Source organism: Phaseolus vulgaris, chromosome 1 (genome assembly GCF_000499845.2).
Source record: "Phaseolus vulgaris cultivar G19833 chromosome 1, P. vulgaris v2.0, whole genome shotgun sequence".
Lineage (NCBI taxonomy): Eukaryota > Viridiplantae > Streptophyta > Magnoliopsida > Fabales > Fabaceae > Phaseolus > Phaseolus vulgaris.
In genome coordinates this window covers 49716487-49734543 of record NC_023759.2, presented here as the reverse complement: position 1 = coordinate 49734543, position 18057 = coordinate 49716487, and the positions used below count along the sequence as shown (strand labels likewise).

The 18057-nt window shown below is 34.2% G+C and overlaps 4 protein-coding genes across 4 annotated transcripts; 3 read left to right on the top strand and 1 right to left on the bottom strand.

The window, feature by feature from the left end:
• Positions 1-968: 968 nt before the first annotated feature.
• On the top strand, positions 969-5810 carry LOC137815098 (probable inactive receptor-like protein kinase At3g56050). The gene is made up of 9 exons (XM_068618139.1): positions 969-1454; positions 1543-1681; positions 2106-2177; positions 2280-2423; positions 2503-2643; positions 2794-3203; positions 3456-3646; positions 3738-3870; positions 4972-5810. The coding sequence occupies exons 1-9, from the start codon at positions 1346-1348 to the stop codon at positions 5562-5564; spliced, it is 1932 nt and encodes a 643-aa protein (XP_068474240.1). The 5' UTR covers positions 969-1345; the 3' UTR covers positions 5565-5810.
• A 2933-nt stretch (positions 5811-8743) lies between these two features.
• LOC137815097 (non-classical arabinogalactan protein 31) lies at positions 8744-9485 on the top strand. The gene has a single exon (XM_068618138.1). The coding sequence runs from the start codon at positions 8744-8746 to the stop codon at positions 9269-9271; it is 528 nt and encodes a 175-aa protein (XP_068474239.1). The 3' UTR covers positions 9272-9485.
• Positions 9429-12018, bottom strand: LOC137815096 (uncharacterized). Its single transcript, XM_068618137.1, has 5 exons — positions 11865-12018; positions 11639-11783; positions 11333-11490; positions 10823-10907; positions 9429-10715 (listed from the first exon to the last, which is right to left on the bottom strand). Exons 1-5 carry the CDS (start codon positions 11948-11950, stop codon positions 9633-9635), a joined length of 1557 nt encoding a protein of 518 aa, XP_068474238.1. The 5' UTR covers positions 11951-12018; the 3' UTR covers positions 9429-9632.
• A 1404-nt stretch (positions 12019-13422) lies between these two features.
• LOC137815095 (uncharacterized) lies at positions 13423-18057 on the top strand. The gene is made up of 4 exons (XM_068618136.1): positions 13423-14080; positions 15148-15633; positions 16641-17153; positions 17633-18057. Exons 1-4 carry the CDS (start codon positions 13559-13561, stop codon positions 17714-17716), a joined length of 1605 nt encoding a protein of 534 aa, XP_068474237.1. The 5' UTR covers positions 13423-13558; the 3' UTR covers positions 17717-18057.

Below are 18057 nucleotides of genomic sequence, written 5' to 3'. Positions count from 1 at the left end.
TGTTTGTTTGCAATTAATGTGACGTACTACTCCATGTTCATTAATTAAATGATTAAACTACTAGTACCAAATAATTTTAAGCAGTTTAATGAGTTTGACTTTGGAAATTACAGTGTAATGATTGCATTAGTTACGATAAGCACGCAATCAGAAGAAGAGTTTAAAAATGAAAATTGCGTTGTAATTCTGATGATTAATCTATTTGCTTGAATCACATCTAATTCACTGTCTCTGCAATTACTATACTCACCACTATGCACTGTTTCTTCAGCCTTTTGACCCATTCCATGCTGTACAATTTTAATGTTGCAGACAGAATTTTTGATTTGGCTTCTTTAACAAGTTAAATAAATCAAAACAATTTATTAAAACATTTAATGTTGTTAATATAATTAATGAGTTTAATTTTAAATAAAGTTATACCCATAACATGATTTACACTTGAAAAAAATAATAAAAAACAGTTCATATATTAATAATATAACATTTCTTATAGTATTATTTAATTATATATATGATTATTTTTCTAAACCAATTAATATTTATAACTTTCTCTGGTCGATATGAAATCTTCGATACACCCTCTCACGTCGAGAATGACGGTTCGTGCATATGAAAGATAATCGATAACACTCGTTAGGATAGACTCGAAATAAATTTAGTACCGTATTATAAAGTGGACTTTAAACCTAAGTCAACCTCATAAAACCAGCTTATGATGTGAGATTTACACTCAGTTATATACCATGAATTATTTCAATATTTAGTTGACTTAAGATTTCCGACATGATTATTATAAAAACCTCTTTCATTAGTAGTTAATTAAAAAATAATATAAGTAAGTTTGATTAATTTTTAGAATAATTTAAAAAATTATACTTATCATATTTTTCCTTACACTAGTAATAATGTATTGAAAATAATGTCATAGTTTGTATATAGTATTATTTTGGAATTATAATTTTGTTACAGGGCTACTAACGTGCTTGTGTTGGTGACATTTTTTATTTGAGAGGATGGGTGTTGAAGTTGCGTTTAGATTTTGAAGTATTTTTTTTAATAATATAAAAGTAATTTAGAAGGAAAATTCTATTGTGAGGGAACGCGTTTTCAAATATTTTTGTAGTGTGTTGTATGGGTCCAAACTGGTTTCTTGGTCTAAGAACATGGTTTGGAGATTCACCCCTTTGCCATATTTGACAATATTTTAGCAATTTCATATCTTTCGATACTTTTGAAGACTCTTCCTTTTGGTCATCAACTTCCTTCCATTTCGCTTCCTTGAAGAAAAATTCAATCTGGATCGTGCTTTTTTTGCCCCAGTTGACGTTTGCACGCAGCAAGAATGAACAACAAAAACTGGAAATCCAGCTGCTTCAGGGATCCTGTGTTCCTTCTGGCGTTGTGTTTGTTGTTTCAGAACTTTAGTTGCTGTTGCTCTTTGAATGAAGAAGGTATTGGGTTTTTGCTTTGTAGAATTTTCTGTGTTATTTGTGTGTTTCCGAGGGGAAAATAAAGCTGAGAAGTGAGTTCTATGTGCAGGTAAAGCTCTTCTGAAGTTCAAGCAGGGAATAGTTAGAGACCCTTTTGGTGTTTTGTCAAATTGGGTTAACGATGAAGTAGCAGTTAACCATTGTAATTGGTTTGGTGTTGAGTGCTCTGCTGGAAGGGTGGTAGTCTTGTAAGTTCTGATTTTGTGATCTGTTTTTAAGAAATTGAATTTATGTATTTTTCTCTTCAACTTAATTTATGGCCACAGAATGAATAAAGGATTTTTTTTTATAGATTTTATTCATTTGGGTCATCAGATGAGAAGTCCAAGTTTCAAATTTGTACTTTATTTTTCTTTGTTATTAGCAAAACTGTTTGATTCATGATATTTTGAGACTGCTATAGAAATCTATCATGATTTTTTTTATTATATTCTAATATATCCTCAATTGAAATGTACCTTGGTCTTGAATCAACTGATCCATAGAAGTTTGATAGTATCATTACCAAATTTCAAGATCAATTTCCTGTTAAATCAAAATGACTGTTGTTAACATTGTTGGTTAGATATTATTAGTAGTATTCTGATCAATAGAATAAATTTTGTTTGGCAGGAATTTGAAAGACCTTTGTCTTGAAGGAAATCTGGTACCTGAGCTCGCAAACCTTGTTCACATAACGTCCATGTATGTTATCAATTGGTGATGTTTGTTGCAACTAATTCATTAGTAATTTCAGTTTTCAAATGTTTTCAACTGTCCAGTAATCGTGTGATGAATATGTTACAGAATTTTGCGGAACAATTCTTTTTATGGAATCATCCCTGAAGGGATTGCACACTTGAATGAATTGGAGGTTTTGGATTTGGGCTACAACAACTTCAGTGGACATCTACCTAAAGATCTTGGGAATAATATTTCTCTAACAATTCTGTAGGAAAACTCTTTGAACACTTCAAATCTCATTATTTAAATTTATTTTCGTACTTTTCTTAGTTTCTTCTTATTGCAGTTTGTTGGACAACAATGATCATCTCTGTGGTTTCTCTCCTGAAATTAATAAATTGAAGATGATTTCTGAATATCAAGTAGATGAAAGACGACTAAGTATGGCAGGAAAAGTGCCAGCTTGTACAAGAAGATTCATCAAACGGTATGACATTAAGGTTCTAAAAGGGCTCATCTCTAGTTTAGAGTTATAAGCCACGAGATTCTTTCATGTATTTCTGGTTCATTGGTTCTCTATATTTCAGGTTGTGTCCATTCTATTTCACAATCTTATTCTATCATTCTTTCTGTGAAGGCACATTGACAAAAATAAGAAAGGTTCAAGGAGGCTACTGCAATTTCTTCCTCGTGGTAGAGTAAGTCCTTTTGACCGTACTGCTACTTTGCCTGATAGTCCTGCTCCATCACCTTCAGCACCCTCACTGGCCCCAGCAACACCACCGGTTGAGAAGCCAGCTTCCGCTGACCGAAATGATTCTGCTTCTACTTCTCCTTCTCCTCTGCCTGAACCAAGCTCTGGACCACCATCTAAAAGTAACTCATCAAACAACAATCTTGTTCGTATTTTGGCTGGAGTTATAGGTGGCTTTGCATTTGTTGTCATTTCAATCATTGGCATATATCTCTGGAAAACAAACAAGGTGGCTACTGTAAAACCTTGGGCCACAGGATTAAGTGGACAGCTTCAGAAGGCATTCGTAACGGGTAAATCTTAGCTGTTTAAAAGTAGTGATGTAGAGAAACAGTAGATAACTTGCACACAACCACTAGTTCATGATTAATGAAATGTCACAAAGAGAAAAAAATACTTAACTTATTTTAATTTGGTCCTCGGTCATCTCATTGATCTGGCTTGAAAGATTGCAGTATTGCACTCCCTTGACGAGATATGTTATTTATGTATTGTATTTAAGATTTCTGCCTCTTTAAATGGATGACAGAGTTGTACATTTTCAGGTGTGCCAAAGCTGAAGAGATCAGAGCTTGAAGCAGCATGTGAAGATTTTAGTAATGTAATTGGCACTTCATCCCTTGGCACTGTGTACAAAGGGACTTTGTCCAGTGGTGTTGAAATAGCTGTGGCCTCTGTTGCAGTGACAGAATCAAAAGATTGGTCAAAGACTTTAGAAGCCCAATTTAGGAAGAAGGTACTGCCACCTTAAAAGTTAAACGAAATTATTTGTAAATTTGCAACTAGGCTGCTATCCTAACTAACATTTTAAGTAATTATGGTTTCAGATAGATACATTATCAAAAGTGAACCACAAGAATTTTGTAAATCTTCTTGGACATTGTGAAGAAGACGAGCCTTTCACCAGAATGGTGGTTTTTGAATACGCCCCAAATGGAACTCTCTTTGAGCATTTACACAGTAAGTACCTATCATTTTGGTGTTATTATTACATACAAAGTAAATTAATGGTTGAGTATCCCTATCTATGATCATCAAATTTTAAAGTATTGGTTTTACACGCTTCCAACATTCTGGTTAACAAGTTTTCGTCTGTTGATACTTCATACATTCAGTTTATAGAGGGTTGTCCTCTTTTGCTACTACTCTGATGTTACCCGTAGTTAGTTAGATTAGGACTACTTTTCTGTCAGCCTAAAGTTTGCAATAGAAATTCTTCTGATCATTGAATACTGACAAGACTTACATTAGATTGATGTCAATGGATAGACATAAATGGGCAAGGACACATGGGTTTGGCCCCTCAATTAGGAATTTTCTCTGACTCATTATGGATACTATTATCATATAATAAAGTTGATTTGGTCTATCAATCATTGAAACCTATTCTGTGTTTTGCTATATCATGTCACAGTTTAGAACTTAAACTCTGTATAAAGCAAGGAATGAAATTGAGAGGATGAAAACAGAGAAAAAAAATGAAAAAAAGGTAAGAAATAAAATTAAATATTTACTTATTTGATAAAATAAAATTAAATAAAAAAAAGTATTTTGACATTTGTATAATTTAATTAGTTTAATATAAAATAAAAAATGAATAAAAATAAATAAAAAATAACACAAGATATCTTGTTACTTTTTTTCTTTCTTTTCTTCCTCAGTCAAACAAATCACCTTTCCATCCTTCCTCTTCTCTCTCTGTGAAGAGAGCCCAAGCATAAGAAACTATAGATGTCAACTAATGTATTTTGTAATACTAATGCTTATCACATCCCCACCCTTCCTATTTTCTGGGAGTGATGAGAACACTATCGGTGTAAAGTAGGCTAAGATAGGTTGCTAATAACCCTGCAAATATGTGTAGGTCTTGAATTATATCTGTCGGAAATTGAGCTTACAATACTTTGTTATTTATTTGCTTTCTATCTCTCTAGTCCCTCCTCCCCGAGTTTACTTCTCTTTCAGAAGCCAAAATAGTTGCTTTTAAGGACTTTATTATGGCATTCTATTGGTGTTGAAGTAGGAAACTGGCTGATGTATTTGATCTTCTTGTAATTCCAGTAAAAGAAGCTGAGCACTTGGATTGGGAAACAAGACTTAGAGTTGCCATGGGCATGGCTTACTGCCTACAACATGTGCACCAGTTGGAGCCTCCTTTGGTTCTTGGCAACCTGAATTCTTCAGCTGTTCAACTCACTGATGATTGTGCTGCCAAAGTCTCTGATTTTAGTTTCTTAACTGAAATAGCTTCAGCTGTGATAAAATCTTCTGCTAGACAGCACCCTGACATGACCCCAGCAAGTAACATTTACAGTTTTGGTGTTATATTATTTGAAATGGTGACAGGCAGGCTTCCTTATTCTGTGGACAATGATGGCTCACTTGATGACTGGGCTTCACAATATTTACATGGGGATCAGCCCCTCAAAGAAATGGTGGATCCAACTCTAGCGTCCTTCCAAGAAGAACAGCTGCAACAAGTTGATACTTTAATCAAATCTTGTGTCCATCCTGATCAAAAGCAAAGACCAACTGTGAAAGAGGTTTGTGCGAGATTAAGAGAGATAACAAAAATAACACCCGAAGCTGCTGTTCCAAAACTTTCTCCACTTTGGTGGGCAGAGCTTGAGATTGCTTCAGTAAATGGAAACTGAAATCAGTTAATGAGGTTGTAAGTATGAAGTTCTTACCATTCTCATCCTTTTTCAATCGGTTAAGGCACAAAAATGTATTCACCTGTACATTAATACATCCTGTGTTTCATCGTACAAGAGTGGCAAATCACATGTACATATACGGGAGAGAAAAAAATGTGATCTTTTCTTTGGGTGCTTTGTTTGGTTATGGTTTATGGAATCAAACTAACAAAAAAAGCTTCAAATATCAGTTAATTTCATTTTCGCAGTCTGTTTATTTGGTGAAGTTAAAAATGTTTTCAATTATATTTCTTATCAGTTACAACCATTACTCATTTCTCTCCCTACTTCCATATTTTTTATTTCCATAAACAATCTAATCTAATTTGTTCTGTTCAACAAAATGGTTAATATTGACAAATAATATTTTCTTTGAAAATATGAATAAGGATTCAATTATTATATTCATATTTATGGAGAAACATCTATTGAAAAAGGTTAATTCCTTAATTTAAAAGATTAATTTTGAACTCATGATATAAAAAATGTTAACAATCATAGTCCTACCCATGTGTGTTGATTACATGTGATGACAGTTACATGTGAAGAATAAGGTTGTGATAGTTGAAGTTTTGATAATATAGATGGAACAGGTCAAAGTCTATGGGGTTTTTGTTAATATTCTATGATGAAGTATGAACAAAGTTTGGTGGCAAATGACAGCTACAAAGTACAAACTTCCAAAGCTGTAGCCTGCTAAATAGAATAATGGGTGGCTGAAAATTTCAATGGCAGCTGCATGAGACTTGGAGGCACTTCTACTTTTGCTATACGACAGTTGTTAATTGAAGATAACAACGTACTTGACCTTAACCTATGCATTGCTCATCATGCTGCAAAATTCCACAACTAAAGAAACTGTATACATTTCAGAATATAAAATAAATGTGATGGTGTCAGTATCATTGCTAATTCCAATTGAGAAAAATAAATATAGGTGCACCGAATTTTGAATTTTTTCTATTAACTGATATCATGGATTTTGAAAATGTCTTATTTAGAGCTTAAATTATGATTGATTATTCATCAATTGGACATTTTCTCTAATTACCATGCTGTCATGAATTCATAATGCAGAACAATCTTATTTTTATTTATTTATATGACCCTCGTTCCTAAAGTTTTTCATCAAAATGTGTAAGGAAAAACGTTCAGATAGGTTACATGTGGTTGATTCATGAACAGTTCTATTACATCACAAGTATAAAAGTGAGCTAAAGAAGCTAAATGCTCAGTCACAATTTTAGCTTCTTCATATTCATTGGACAAAAAAAATATCCCAATTCTTAGTTAACCAATATCAGATAAACTGGTTATCGGTTAATATATATTAAAAATTGGACTTTTAAATTTTATGTTGGAGACGTATATTGACTAGAGATTAAGACATTTTATAGTATATAAGTGGTGCAAACTGATAGTTTTATAAGGTTGAATTATGCTTAAAGTTTATTTCTTAATATAATATTAAAATTATTTAAAATCTATTCTAACGAGATTGTTGGTCTTATCAGGTCATCCCTGTCAGACCGTAATTGGATCATCCATAAATATATTGTCTCATGCACGAAGTGTCATTCTCGATGTGAGAGATTTGTTGAGTTAGACTTAAAATTATTTCTTAATAATAATATATTTGGAATTTATATAAGTTTAAATACTATATTCAATAAAAATAGGAAGTTAAATACTATAAGCAGACTTTGCCATACGTCCAAATAAACATCTTCTCTCAAGTGGGATTGTGTTATATATAATGCGTAATAAAATAAATAAAGAATAAGTCTCTATAAGATAGCCACTCTTTTAATCTTTCAAAGATTTATTTATTCGTCATTACTAAACTACTCCCTCCTCACTTTAAAATGGAGCATAAAGTCTTGATGGAATGTTTTTTTATGAACTCATTTGTGATAAATTAAATCTTTGAAAGATTAAATTAGTGATCACAATTTTGGACGATTAAAATGGTGATGAAAATATTTTTGAGATTGATTTGGTGACAATTTTTTTTAGAATAACTTTTGCAATAATACAAAATTGTAGAGTGAGAAATTTAAATATGAAGTTTGGAATCTCACATCGGACTCATAACTCATCACTTCCAAATCTCTTTATATATAGACTTTTCAAAATATGTCTATTATGAAGAAATTCAAGATAAAGGACTAAATTGAATATTTAATTAAATAATTTTTTAGAAAAATAATTACATCATATATAATGAGATATTAAAATATATAATAATTAAAGAGTAAAAATATAAAAACAATTATATATATTTACATTTTATTTTAGCATTATTTATATAATAAATAAGATTATTATCTCAAAAATCATATTATTAATTCTAATGTTGACATCAAATAATTCAATCAAACATTCATCGTATATTTTAAATAACTAAATTATTATGTTATATCACGCATAAAATGATTTTTTATTTTATGTGCGTTCTAAGCCTTAAAATGATTAATTTGATAGGCAGATACTATGCAAATAAAAGGGTACGATCGTGCCATGTCCTATGTTCGTTGGTAAACTAATGAGAAAATTAGTGAGAAAGACCAATAGAAGAATATTCATAATTTAGGGACTAAATAAAGATTTTAAAATTTACAATTCCTAATTATAAATATTTTAGGATGCTTATATGTATACCACAGACATATATTCCTTTTTAATTAAAATTTTCAATCAATTACTTAATACATCTTAGATGTTAAAATAGATAAACTCAGTTGATAAATGCTTAGTGGAAATTATTTTACAACATAATTATATTAAAACTTAATGTCAAAGTACAGGTATATATATTAAATAATCATTTGTAAGTTAAGTTTAGTGTTTCTGGCGTGTTAGATATTTAAGTGGTCAATGAAATTTACTAATAAATTGGAAATATCTAAACCCATATTTTTTTGGTAACTGAACATATCTCCCGTGTCATAAAACATGAAAGCATGTAGATGGCAAAATGTGGCCTTCACGTATAGATGAAATTTATTGGCAACAAAGTGGATGGCACGTTGATATGCTTTATTATCAATTCAACTGAAGTCCTTCATATAGTGCAAGCGTTGGTCTCTGAACTCTTCCTAGTCACTTCAGTTCAACCCTCAAAGGACCCAAAGGAAATGGCTGGCAGGCATTTCAGTACCCTTTCTCTGTTACTTCTTCTGGTGGCTTTCTCTTACACACAAGCCACTCCAGATGTTCCAAAAACAACAGAGAAGAAAATAGAAGTGGTGGTGGTGGAAGCTACGGTCTATTGTCAGAGCTGTGATCACTTTGGAACATGGTCTATGATTGGTGCTAAGCCCATTTCTTCAGCCAAAGTAAGTGTTACCTGCAAAAGCTACAATGGTCATGTGAGCTACTATAAGGTCTTTGAGACAGACAAAAACGGTTACCTTTATGCACCACTCGAAGGGTTCAAGATGCAGCATTATGTACTTGATCACCCCCTCCACTCTTGCTACGTGAAGCCTGTTTGGTCTCCTCTTGAAAGTTGCAGCCTTCTCTCCAATGTCAATTATGGTCTGAATGGGGCACCACTTCGTTATGAGAACAAGAGATTGCATGGAAGCAAGTACGAGGCTGTCATTTATGCTGCTGGTCCATTGGCTTTCCGTCCCTCTGAATGCTCACAGACTCACTACTAGTGTCTCAAACAATTACCCTTACCATGCATTGAGATTCACTTGATCATGATTTTGTTGTTTCCTATTATTTGTGTCTACATAGTACTCCATCTGGAGATGTTTTCTTTCTAATTTTTTTTGGTATTTTGCAGTATTAAACTAAATTGCAATGTTGCTGTGGTTATTTAATATATTTTTATTCCTTTGAAAAAGGAAATGGTTTTCTACATTCCAATCTTTGAGTTCCATACCCATCGAAAGTATGCTAAAAGTTATAAAAATCAGTACAAACAGTGAAACCTTCCACTCGAATACTTCACACAAAATCAAATTCTGCTTACTTATTAGAAATCAGAATTGGCTCTTAAAAATCACCTTATTACTAAAAATTCAGGGGCATGTTAAACATTTCGTTTATATCGTCCATGGCTTCCTTTGTGAGGAGAGTTGGCTCAAACAAATCAGATTCCTTGGACTTTCCTGGCAATTTTGGTGGTGGTAGTGGAACTTTCTGTTCCAGGTGGTCATCGTCAGCAAGGATTGAAAAGCCACCAAAGTCATTTCCCCTTTTGCTCTGAGGTGCTTTCTCCTGCTTGGTGGTTCTTCTTTTCCTAACAAAATCTATTGGCTTCCCAAACATGTTATTTATATCATCCATAGCTTCCTTCAAGTTGATGGTGGGCTCTACTAAACCGTGGTGGCAAACATTTTCCACATCTGGTTCACCCAAAATGGTGGAACCAACAAATTTGCAAACAACTGTATCCTCTCTGAATTTTGAATTACGAGAGCTTTCAGCATCCGTGTCACATTTTTCAGAAGTGATATCCTTGGGGCGGAGAAAAACAAAGTCATTCGATTGTGAAGCCGATGAAGCAGAACCACCTTCAGACAAATTCGCATTACTGGTCTCGGAATGTTCTTCATCATCAATGTATATCTGGAGCGGTTCTTGGTGAGGTTGGCTGGCTTCAGTCCTTTTCTGAAGTGAGAGGGAACCGGATGACTTGATTTCATGATCCAAGTTTTCATCAACAAAAACCTCAAACTCGTTCTTTGTACTACGAATTTCTTTTGAATGGTTTTTATGTGACTTCCTTCCTAATGGTCTAGTCTCCAATGGCTCCCGGAACATGCTGTTGATGGCATTCATGGCCTCCTTCATATTTATTGTAGGATCCACCAATCCATGATGGCATGCATCTTCTGCTTCAGACTTTCCAACCATGGCAGTGTCAACAAATTTGACTACAACTGTATCATCACCACGAAAGTTCTTGCACTCATCCTTCTTAGTCTTTAAGTGTCTATCATTAGCTACACCTTTAGCTTCATAATTCTGAATTTCGGGCCCCTTTTGCACACCCTCAATGCAACATGCTCCATTGCTTTTGCTTCCCTCTATCTTGTTGTCAAGAGAACTCTTTGAAGATAGAGGCCTCCTGGCAGCTTTTGGTTCCTGATGCTGCAGGAGATCCTTCTAAATTAGCTAACTGAAAGCCGCTAACAACAAGAACAAAATGCCTAAAACAACCCAGATATGAGCACATGAAGATAAAAGCATGTCACTACCTGGGCTCTCTTATTTTTTCGCTGCTCCATGCGTTGAAGAAATTGTTCATATGATTTCTGCAATTTATCTTGAGGCTCTGCAAGGCTGTCCAGAAAAGGCAATGACTCGTAAAATTTCTGGAATAGAGGGGCATAACATCCTAATACCAATTAAAGTACTGAGTAGTTATTTGCTGAACTAATCTACTAATTTGAAATTATGAGAAGGAAAAATTCATCGAAAATGATGTATGCACCAAGTTTCAAGCACAATCTAGCGGCAAATTCATGTGATTTTTTCTGTGCCAATTTCTCCAAAGCACCAACCATTACAATAAAATGAATAGGAAACTTGATCTAGTCAAAGGTGAGAATGTTAAGCTAAATGGTTAAAAATAGTTAGTGTTGCATCGGATGTGTGTCACGGCACTTGGCAACAATCAAGGAACCATGTCAACTCATTGCAGGTAAGTTTTATCACCACTCATGTACTCAACACAACAATCAAAACAATTACACTACACAACTTACTTCTTCACTCCCAGATGGTACATTCTCTCTGCTTCATCGTACTTCTTGATCTTTTCGTAGTAAAGAGCATAGGCTTGGTAGAATTCAGAACGTTTTGTTCCAATGCGATTAACCTCCATGGTACTCAAAAGTGTTTTTGGATCACTCGAAAAATCCATCTATATGGGAGAAAATCACTAACCATGTCAATGCCCCCTTTGTTTGAACTTAATATATATTTTAAATGTCGATAAATCAAATAATAATATAAAAAAACAAAAACTTTAAGCTTCATTTTCCAAATCCATTTCTGCAAGAGGGGGTTACCAGATGGAGCCACACTCGAATATAGCGCATGTCGTTTCTGTAACGTCGATCGAGCTCGAAGGTGTGAGCGCATTTCTGCAAGAACGCGGGTAGTTTTTCCTTCAGGATTTTGGGAGGAAGAGTATCCTTTATCTTTCGGATCGCGCTGCGAGTAACGTTGGGAATGAATGAGTAAACAGAAAAGTGAGGGGGAAAACAGAGAAAGAGAGTGGGAATTGAGGAATACCGAAGCCATGGGAGAAGAGGGTCTTTGTCGGTGTACGAATGGATGTCTGAGATTAAGGAAGATAAGAGTTCGTCCACGTTCGCCATTTCAAAACTGAATATACGGCGGCGGTAGCGGTGGTCGTCGTGGTGGTCCTGGTTTGAATTTGAGACTGAGCGGCAATGAAATGCTCGAGATTGAATTTTATTTGTTTGTGTAGGAGGTGGGCCGGACCAATTTTGCTTCCAAAGTAGTTGGACCCAAATTCCTTATAAGATCAGACTGTTTCTTCCTGCACCTCCATATCTTCTTCTGGCACCTCCATACACAACATGAAAATACATTTTTATCCTTCTTGTGCCACCTCCATAGAATAACTTCTGGATTATGTAATCTGGAAACATATTTGAAAAAAAACTTCCGAATTACATAATCCGAAAGTTAAAAAAGAGATTATGTAATCTGTAAATTAATTATGCATCTGAAAAAAACTTCCAGATTATATAATCCAGGAACTAATTACAAATTTGAAAAATGACTTCCGAATTATGTAATCTGAAATATTACAGAGGGATATTTTTGGAAATACGAAAATCTATGGAGGTGAAAGAAGAAGGTATGGAGGTGCAGGAAGAAGCAGCCATACGATCACCAGTTTTGGGCAATTGCTTCCTGTACCTAACAAAATTTTAACATGTACCCTCCCTCCACAGTGACAAATATGTTCTCTGTAGTTTTGAATTAAGAATGAGGTGCATTTGTTATTTCAGAATATATTTCTGGAATGTTTTTTGAGATTATAATTTTTCAATTCTTTAGAACAGTAACATATTTTTATATTTTTGGATTTTTTTTCAATTTTTTTTCATGATAAGATTTTGATTTTTTAATTTTAAACTAGAATTTTATTTTTGGAACACAAAATATCTATTATGAAATTAATTTTCTAAAATATACTTTTTAATTATTGATTTTCAATTTTGAAATAAGGGCATTATTAGAAGTTAAAAAATTATTTGAGTGTAGGTTGAAACATTGGATTGAGGAAACAAAATTTTGTTGGGTTTGAATTAATACACTCCAAAAAAAATCTAAAAAGAGTACATTCATTATTATTAAAATGTATAAACAGCATATTTTATTGTGATTAACTTATATCAATTAAATAATTGCATAAGAATACATTAATGTATAGGAAACCTCTATATGTAATAATTAACAAAAAATCACAACAAAAATTTTGTTTGATTCTTAAAAAATGAATTTATTTGGATTTATCAAACTTATTTATAAATAAAAAGTTCAATTCCCAAAATAAAATTAATCACTATAAAAATTTAATGGGTTTACTTCATATGCAATTAGACTAAAAATATAAATTAATTCAATTACTCGGAGTTGACATATTTAATAAATTAAGAATGTACAATGAGATGGCATATTTATTTAATCAAAACAATTTTTTATTAATGATTTTAAATTACTTGGTGATAAAATTTTAATTCATTAAGAATTAAAGTTAAATTTTATAATATTCCTTTTACTACAAGAATTAGTTAAAATAATAATTTGCAGTTTTAGAAATATAGACACTGGTCACTCAAAAAAGTGCAAAAAAAAAAAAAACTTGATTTGGGTTGGTTTTACTTGCTCACACTCAAAGAGCAAATTCCATCTCTCAAACTCACCACGCAAACTGCCTCAGAATCCGATCAATGGAAAACTCGGAGGAAAGAAACGAACAACTTCCCTTCTCTCCAAACCCTAACAGTGCCGAAGACGAAGAAATCGACGAACAGGAGGACGAAGAGGAAGAGGAAGAAGACGACAGCCATGACGACGTCGTTTCGCACGAGCCGTACAATCGGAACAACCGATCCTCATTGTCGAGTTTGCGCGAGCAGCGTTCGAAGCTGGAAACCCTCTCCCGGCGTTTGGCTTCGGAGCTGGTCCCTATCCGCGTCCACGATGTGCTGATTCGCGGCAACACCAAGACCAAGGATTGGGTGATTGAGGCGGAGCTCAAGCTTCTCCAGGACGCCGCCACCGTGCAGGAGCTCATTAGCGCCTCCGAAATCGCCCTCGCCAGGCTCCGCAGCCTTGAGATTTTCGAGTCCACCGAACTCACTCTCCAGGCCGGGCCGCCGGAGCTGCCTCACACCGCCAATGTCGTCGTCGATGTCGTCGAGACCGCCAACAAAGTCTCTGGCGAATTCGGCGTTTACACCAAACCCTCGGTACAATCTCGCTCTCTATTCTCCTGTGCGATGTTGTGATTGCTCTGGATTAAATTGATTCAATGTGAGTCTCTGAGCGATGGTAGCTTTGTTTGAAGCATTCAAAGAATTTGTGATTAATAATAGTTTATATGAGAATGCATTTCTTCTTAGGTCTGAGGTTGTATCTTTTCATTTCAGATGCTTGTACTGTAGTGCAAACACCAAAGAGGAAATCTGTAATCATTTTATAAAAAATTAGAAAAAAACTATCTGGGCATCCTTGGACTAGGTTTATCTTTGCAGTTAAAGTGTCATTTCCTGATCTTCTGTTCTTCCATAAACTCATGGTTTGGCTAAATTGTAAAGAAAACAATATACTCTTTTTGCTCTTAGGAGATCAATGTCATCTTCTAGTATGATCTTTGACTATTATCAACTGAGGCATTAGACAAATACTGACCTGCTTGTCCCATATTATAGTATCAAGGATTTAAGGGAAGTTGACTTTCCTGCTTATTGCCCCCACAATATTATGAAAGCTTTTAGACAGCAAAACAAGCAACCCTTGTTTTATTTCTTGGCTAATGGTATTATGCTTAGGGATGAGCAGGAGTTATTTTGAATAGTGAAAAATATTTGAAAGGGTGTACTTATGGGTCTAAATTAGGAAGAAACTTCAAATTCTTTGACTTCCAACTTGATTTTTCTTTCCATAGGTGGAGTCGGTTGTGTCTTTAGGTCAATTAGAATGGTTATCTCAATTTCTAATGGTTCCTTCTAGTGCTTTTGTCAATAATAAATTCAAGATACAATGTACGTGTAATTGCATTATATAATAATTGTTGGGATTCTTAAAACGATCAGGTTGGGACAAAGATCTGATTTATTTCTTGTTGATAAAATATAAAGATCTGATCATGACTATGAGTTTTCAGCTATAATCTTTTACTTGTGGGGGAGTAGAAAGTTTCTGTTACAGCCTTGTTTTTATTGGAAGCTGTATATTGGTCTGATGAATATTTTTTGGTCTTAATAAGCTAATATGCATATGTTTTCATTTTGGAATTGTTGCAACACTCTTGTAGACAAGTTCGTGGACTGCTGAAGGGGGTCTTAAGTACAAAAACTTGTTAGGTTATGGTGATCTATGGGATGCCTCTTTGGCTTATGGTGGCAGCCAAGCAACAGAGGTGAGTGTAGGAGTGTTTGCTCCAAGACTGAAAGGGTTGTTAACTCCTCTTGTAGCACGACTTTCCATGCTTTCCCAAGATTGGCAAGAGTTTTCTTCATACAAAGAACAGTTGTTAGGATTGTCTCTTGGCTTAATCTCAACCAGGCACCATGACTTAGTCTACACTCTTGGATGGCGTACCTTGACTGATCCATTACAAATGTCATCCAGGTCTATAAGGAGGCAGCTTGGGCATGGTTTATTATCATCTTTGAAGTATACATTTAAAATTGACAGGAGAAACTCACCAATTAGGCCTACAAAGGGATATGCTTTTCTTTCCACTACTCACTTTGGTGGTCTTACACCAGATCATCGGAGCTTGCGATTTCTACGCCAGGTGCAATTAGATCAATTTCTTGTCCACTAATTAATCTGCTTAAATGCATTTGTATATGTCATGAATACAACTTTATAATCTATATCAAGTGATGGATACCAGTGTAGTAATTGATAAAATTATTTTGGGGTGTTAGACTTTCTAATTTGATGAAGACAAGACATTTTAAAGGAGTTTATTGTTATAACTATATATTTGTAATTAATTGATTGATTAATGCAATTAGGAGGATTTGATTTTGCACAATTTTTTATTCCCGAATTTACTTCCCTGTAACTCCTATTTGGGGTATTCTAATTAGAATCTATTTGTTTGTACCAATATATGTATTATTTGGAGCTATAGAGAGTAAGTTCTCATTCTTTACCCTTTAAATATTCCAACCAGTTAGATTTAAATTAAGCATTTAGAAACTGGGTTTAAAACGTTATATTCTTTTGGGTATGGGCAGAGTTCATCTTCTTGGACATTTTGAAAAATACAGAACGTGGTGTCTGTAAAAATATTCTTCTTTTCCTGTACGCATTTACATCATTCAGTTTTAAATTTTCCGGTTGTGTAGACAGTGCATGGGGTGCTTGTTTGATCAAGTGTGGCCTTTCCACAAAATGAAAGAATGCCCAATCTTTGTTTTAGTAGGAGGATAATGCTCGTACAAGTTGAAGAGCAACCTATTGATTATTCTCACTATTTGAAAAATATTGGCACTATACAACTTTAATAGGTGCTATATATGTTGTGTGATTCAGAAATCATATTTTAAGAACTTGATTGTATAAAATGCAATTTGTGACCATCTGCCTGGAAATTGTTTTGGTTGTGGTAAATAATATATACGGGGATGGAAAATATGTACACATTTTTTTAAAATGTTGGGAATGGGGCAATCTTAACACATGTATAACAAGTTGTGGTAAAAACCCTCAACTGTCAAAAATATTGTTTTTCTTTGCTCATTTTAGATATATTTCTTTTCTTAACTAACTTGTTCGATTCTTTTAATGCAGGAATTTGATGTTCGCTGTGCCATCCCCTTTGGATTTTATAATACAGCTCTTAACCTTGGGATTTCAGCTGGTGCCGTTTTTCCATGGGGGCATGACTTCATGAACAAGCCATCTCCTCTTCCTGAAAGGTTTTATTTGGGTGGTGATTTCTCTCCAGTTTGCACCCTAGGAGGGCCAATAACATTGTGGGGATTTAAAACTAGGGGATTAGGTCCTACTGAACCACGAAGGAGAGTTAGAGATGAAATTATTGATGACAATGATGATTCCTCTAAATGGGACTTCATTGGAGGAGATGTTGCTGTTACGGCATTTGCAGACCTGTCTTTTGATCTCCCGGTTAGGTGGTTGAGAAATCATGGAATCCATGGTCATCTTTTTGCTGGTGCTGGAAATACTGCAAAATTGACTCAGAATGAATATAAGCGATTTTCACCTCGGAAGTTCTTAGAATCATTTCGAACTTCAGTTGGATGTGGATTTGTTGTTCCTACTAAACTTTTTCGCCTAGAGGTTAGTTAATGTTTCAGTTACTCTTGTATATAATTGAGGAGATGGTCAAACTATCCAATCATATTTTTTGGGAAGGGCAGAGAGGATATGATTTTGATTGAAGAAATCTTTGAGATAGTTAGTCTTGTTTGTTATATTTTGACTTTGGGCAAGTTGTGTAATTTTTCTTTTTATTTTCCATAAATGGGGCTATGAACTTAACACTTAGTATTTTTCTTATAAAATTATCTCCGCCAACATATTTTCCAAGTTTTGATATTGTTGCAAATCCCCTTAAATAACTTTTTAACTATTTCAACTGCTGATAATATAATTTAGGGAAACAGACAGTTTTGGTTACAAGATTGGCAAAGTTCGGCAGAGTTATTCAATCTCTTTTCTTATGTGCCCCTGCCCCCTCACCTGGTCTTCTTTCCTATTTTTTATTTGTTGTTATTTACCAAATGAAATTTTCATTTTCACATTTGCCATTGTTTCAGGGTAACTTCTACTACGTACTCAAGCAGAATGAACATGATCGTGGGAAGACAGGATTTCGGTTCAGCTTCTCAGCTCCTTCTTAGAGGCAGATTTCGAAATTCAGATTCTTTTTCTTTTTCTTTTACTCAAGCATTAAACATTTTTGCTGTCTATCAATGGATGGCTAGTACTATTCCTTATCGTTTAAAATCCAGACTGAAAATCGAGAAAAGGACACTGTTTCAGCGTAGAGGATTTTTAGGATCAGTTTCTGGAGTAGACATTCCCTTGAGGATCATAGCCTTTAAGCTGATGCTCATTGTATGGCGATGGTGTATGAAATTCTAAATGATGCAACTTTAGAAGGCCTCGATTGGCCCTGAGAATTCTCATACTTTGTTTGTTCAACTTAAATTAAATAAATCGCTAACACTGGTTGAGATCA

Coding starts and splice junctions, on each gene's coding strand:
- LOC137815097 (XM_068618138.1), top strand. CDS start 8,744: ATGGCTGGCAGGCATTTCAGTACCCTTTCTCTGTTACTTCTTCTGGTG.
- LOC137815095 (XM_068618136.1), top strand. CDS start 13,559: ATGGAAAACTCGGAGGAAAGAAACGAACAACTTCCCTTCTCTCCAAAC. Junction 15,634..16,640: donor GCTTGCGATTTCTACGCCAG/GTGCAATTAGAT, acceptor CTTTTAATGCAG/GAATTTGATGTTCGCTGTGC. Junction 17,154..17,632: donor CTAAACTTTTTCGCCTAGAG/GTTAGTTAATGT, acceptor CCATTGTTTCAG/GGTAACTTCTACTACGTACT.
- LOC137815096 (XM_068618137.1), bottom strand. CDS start 11,950: ATGGCGAACGTGGACGAACTCTTATCTTCCTTAATCTCAGACATCCAT. Junction 11,784..11,864: donor CCTCTTCTCCCATGGCTTCG/GTATTCCTCAAT, acceptor CGTTACTCGCAG/CGCGATCCGAAAGATAAAGG. Junction 10,716..10,822: donor GAAAAAATAAGAGAGCCCAG/GTAGTGACATGC, acceptor GATCTCCTGCAG/CATCAGGAACCAAAAGCTGC.
- LOC137815098 (XM_068618139.1), top strand. CDS start 1,346: ATGAACAACAAAAACTGGAAATCCAGCTGCTTCAGGGATCCTGTGTTC. Junction 3,204..3,455: donor TCAGAAGGCATTCGTAACGG/GTAAATCTTAGC, acceptor GTACATTTTCAG/GTGTGCCAAAGCTGAAGAGA. Junction 3,871..4,971: donor TCTCTTTGAGCATTTACACA/GTAAGTACCTAT, acceptor TTGTAATTCCAG/TAAAAGAAGCTGAGCACTTG.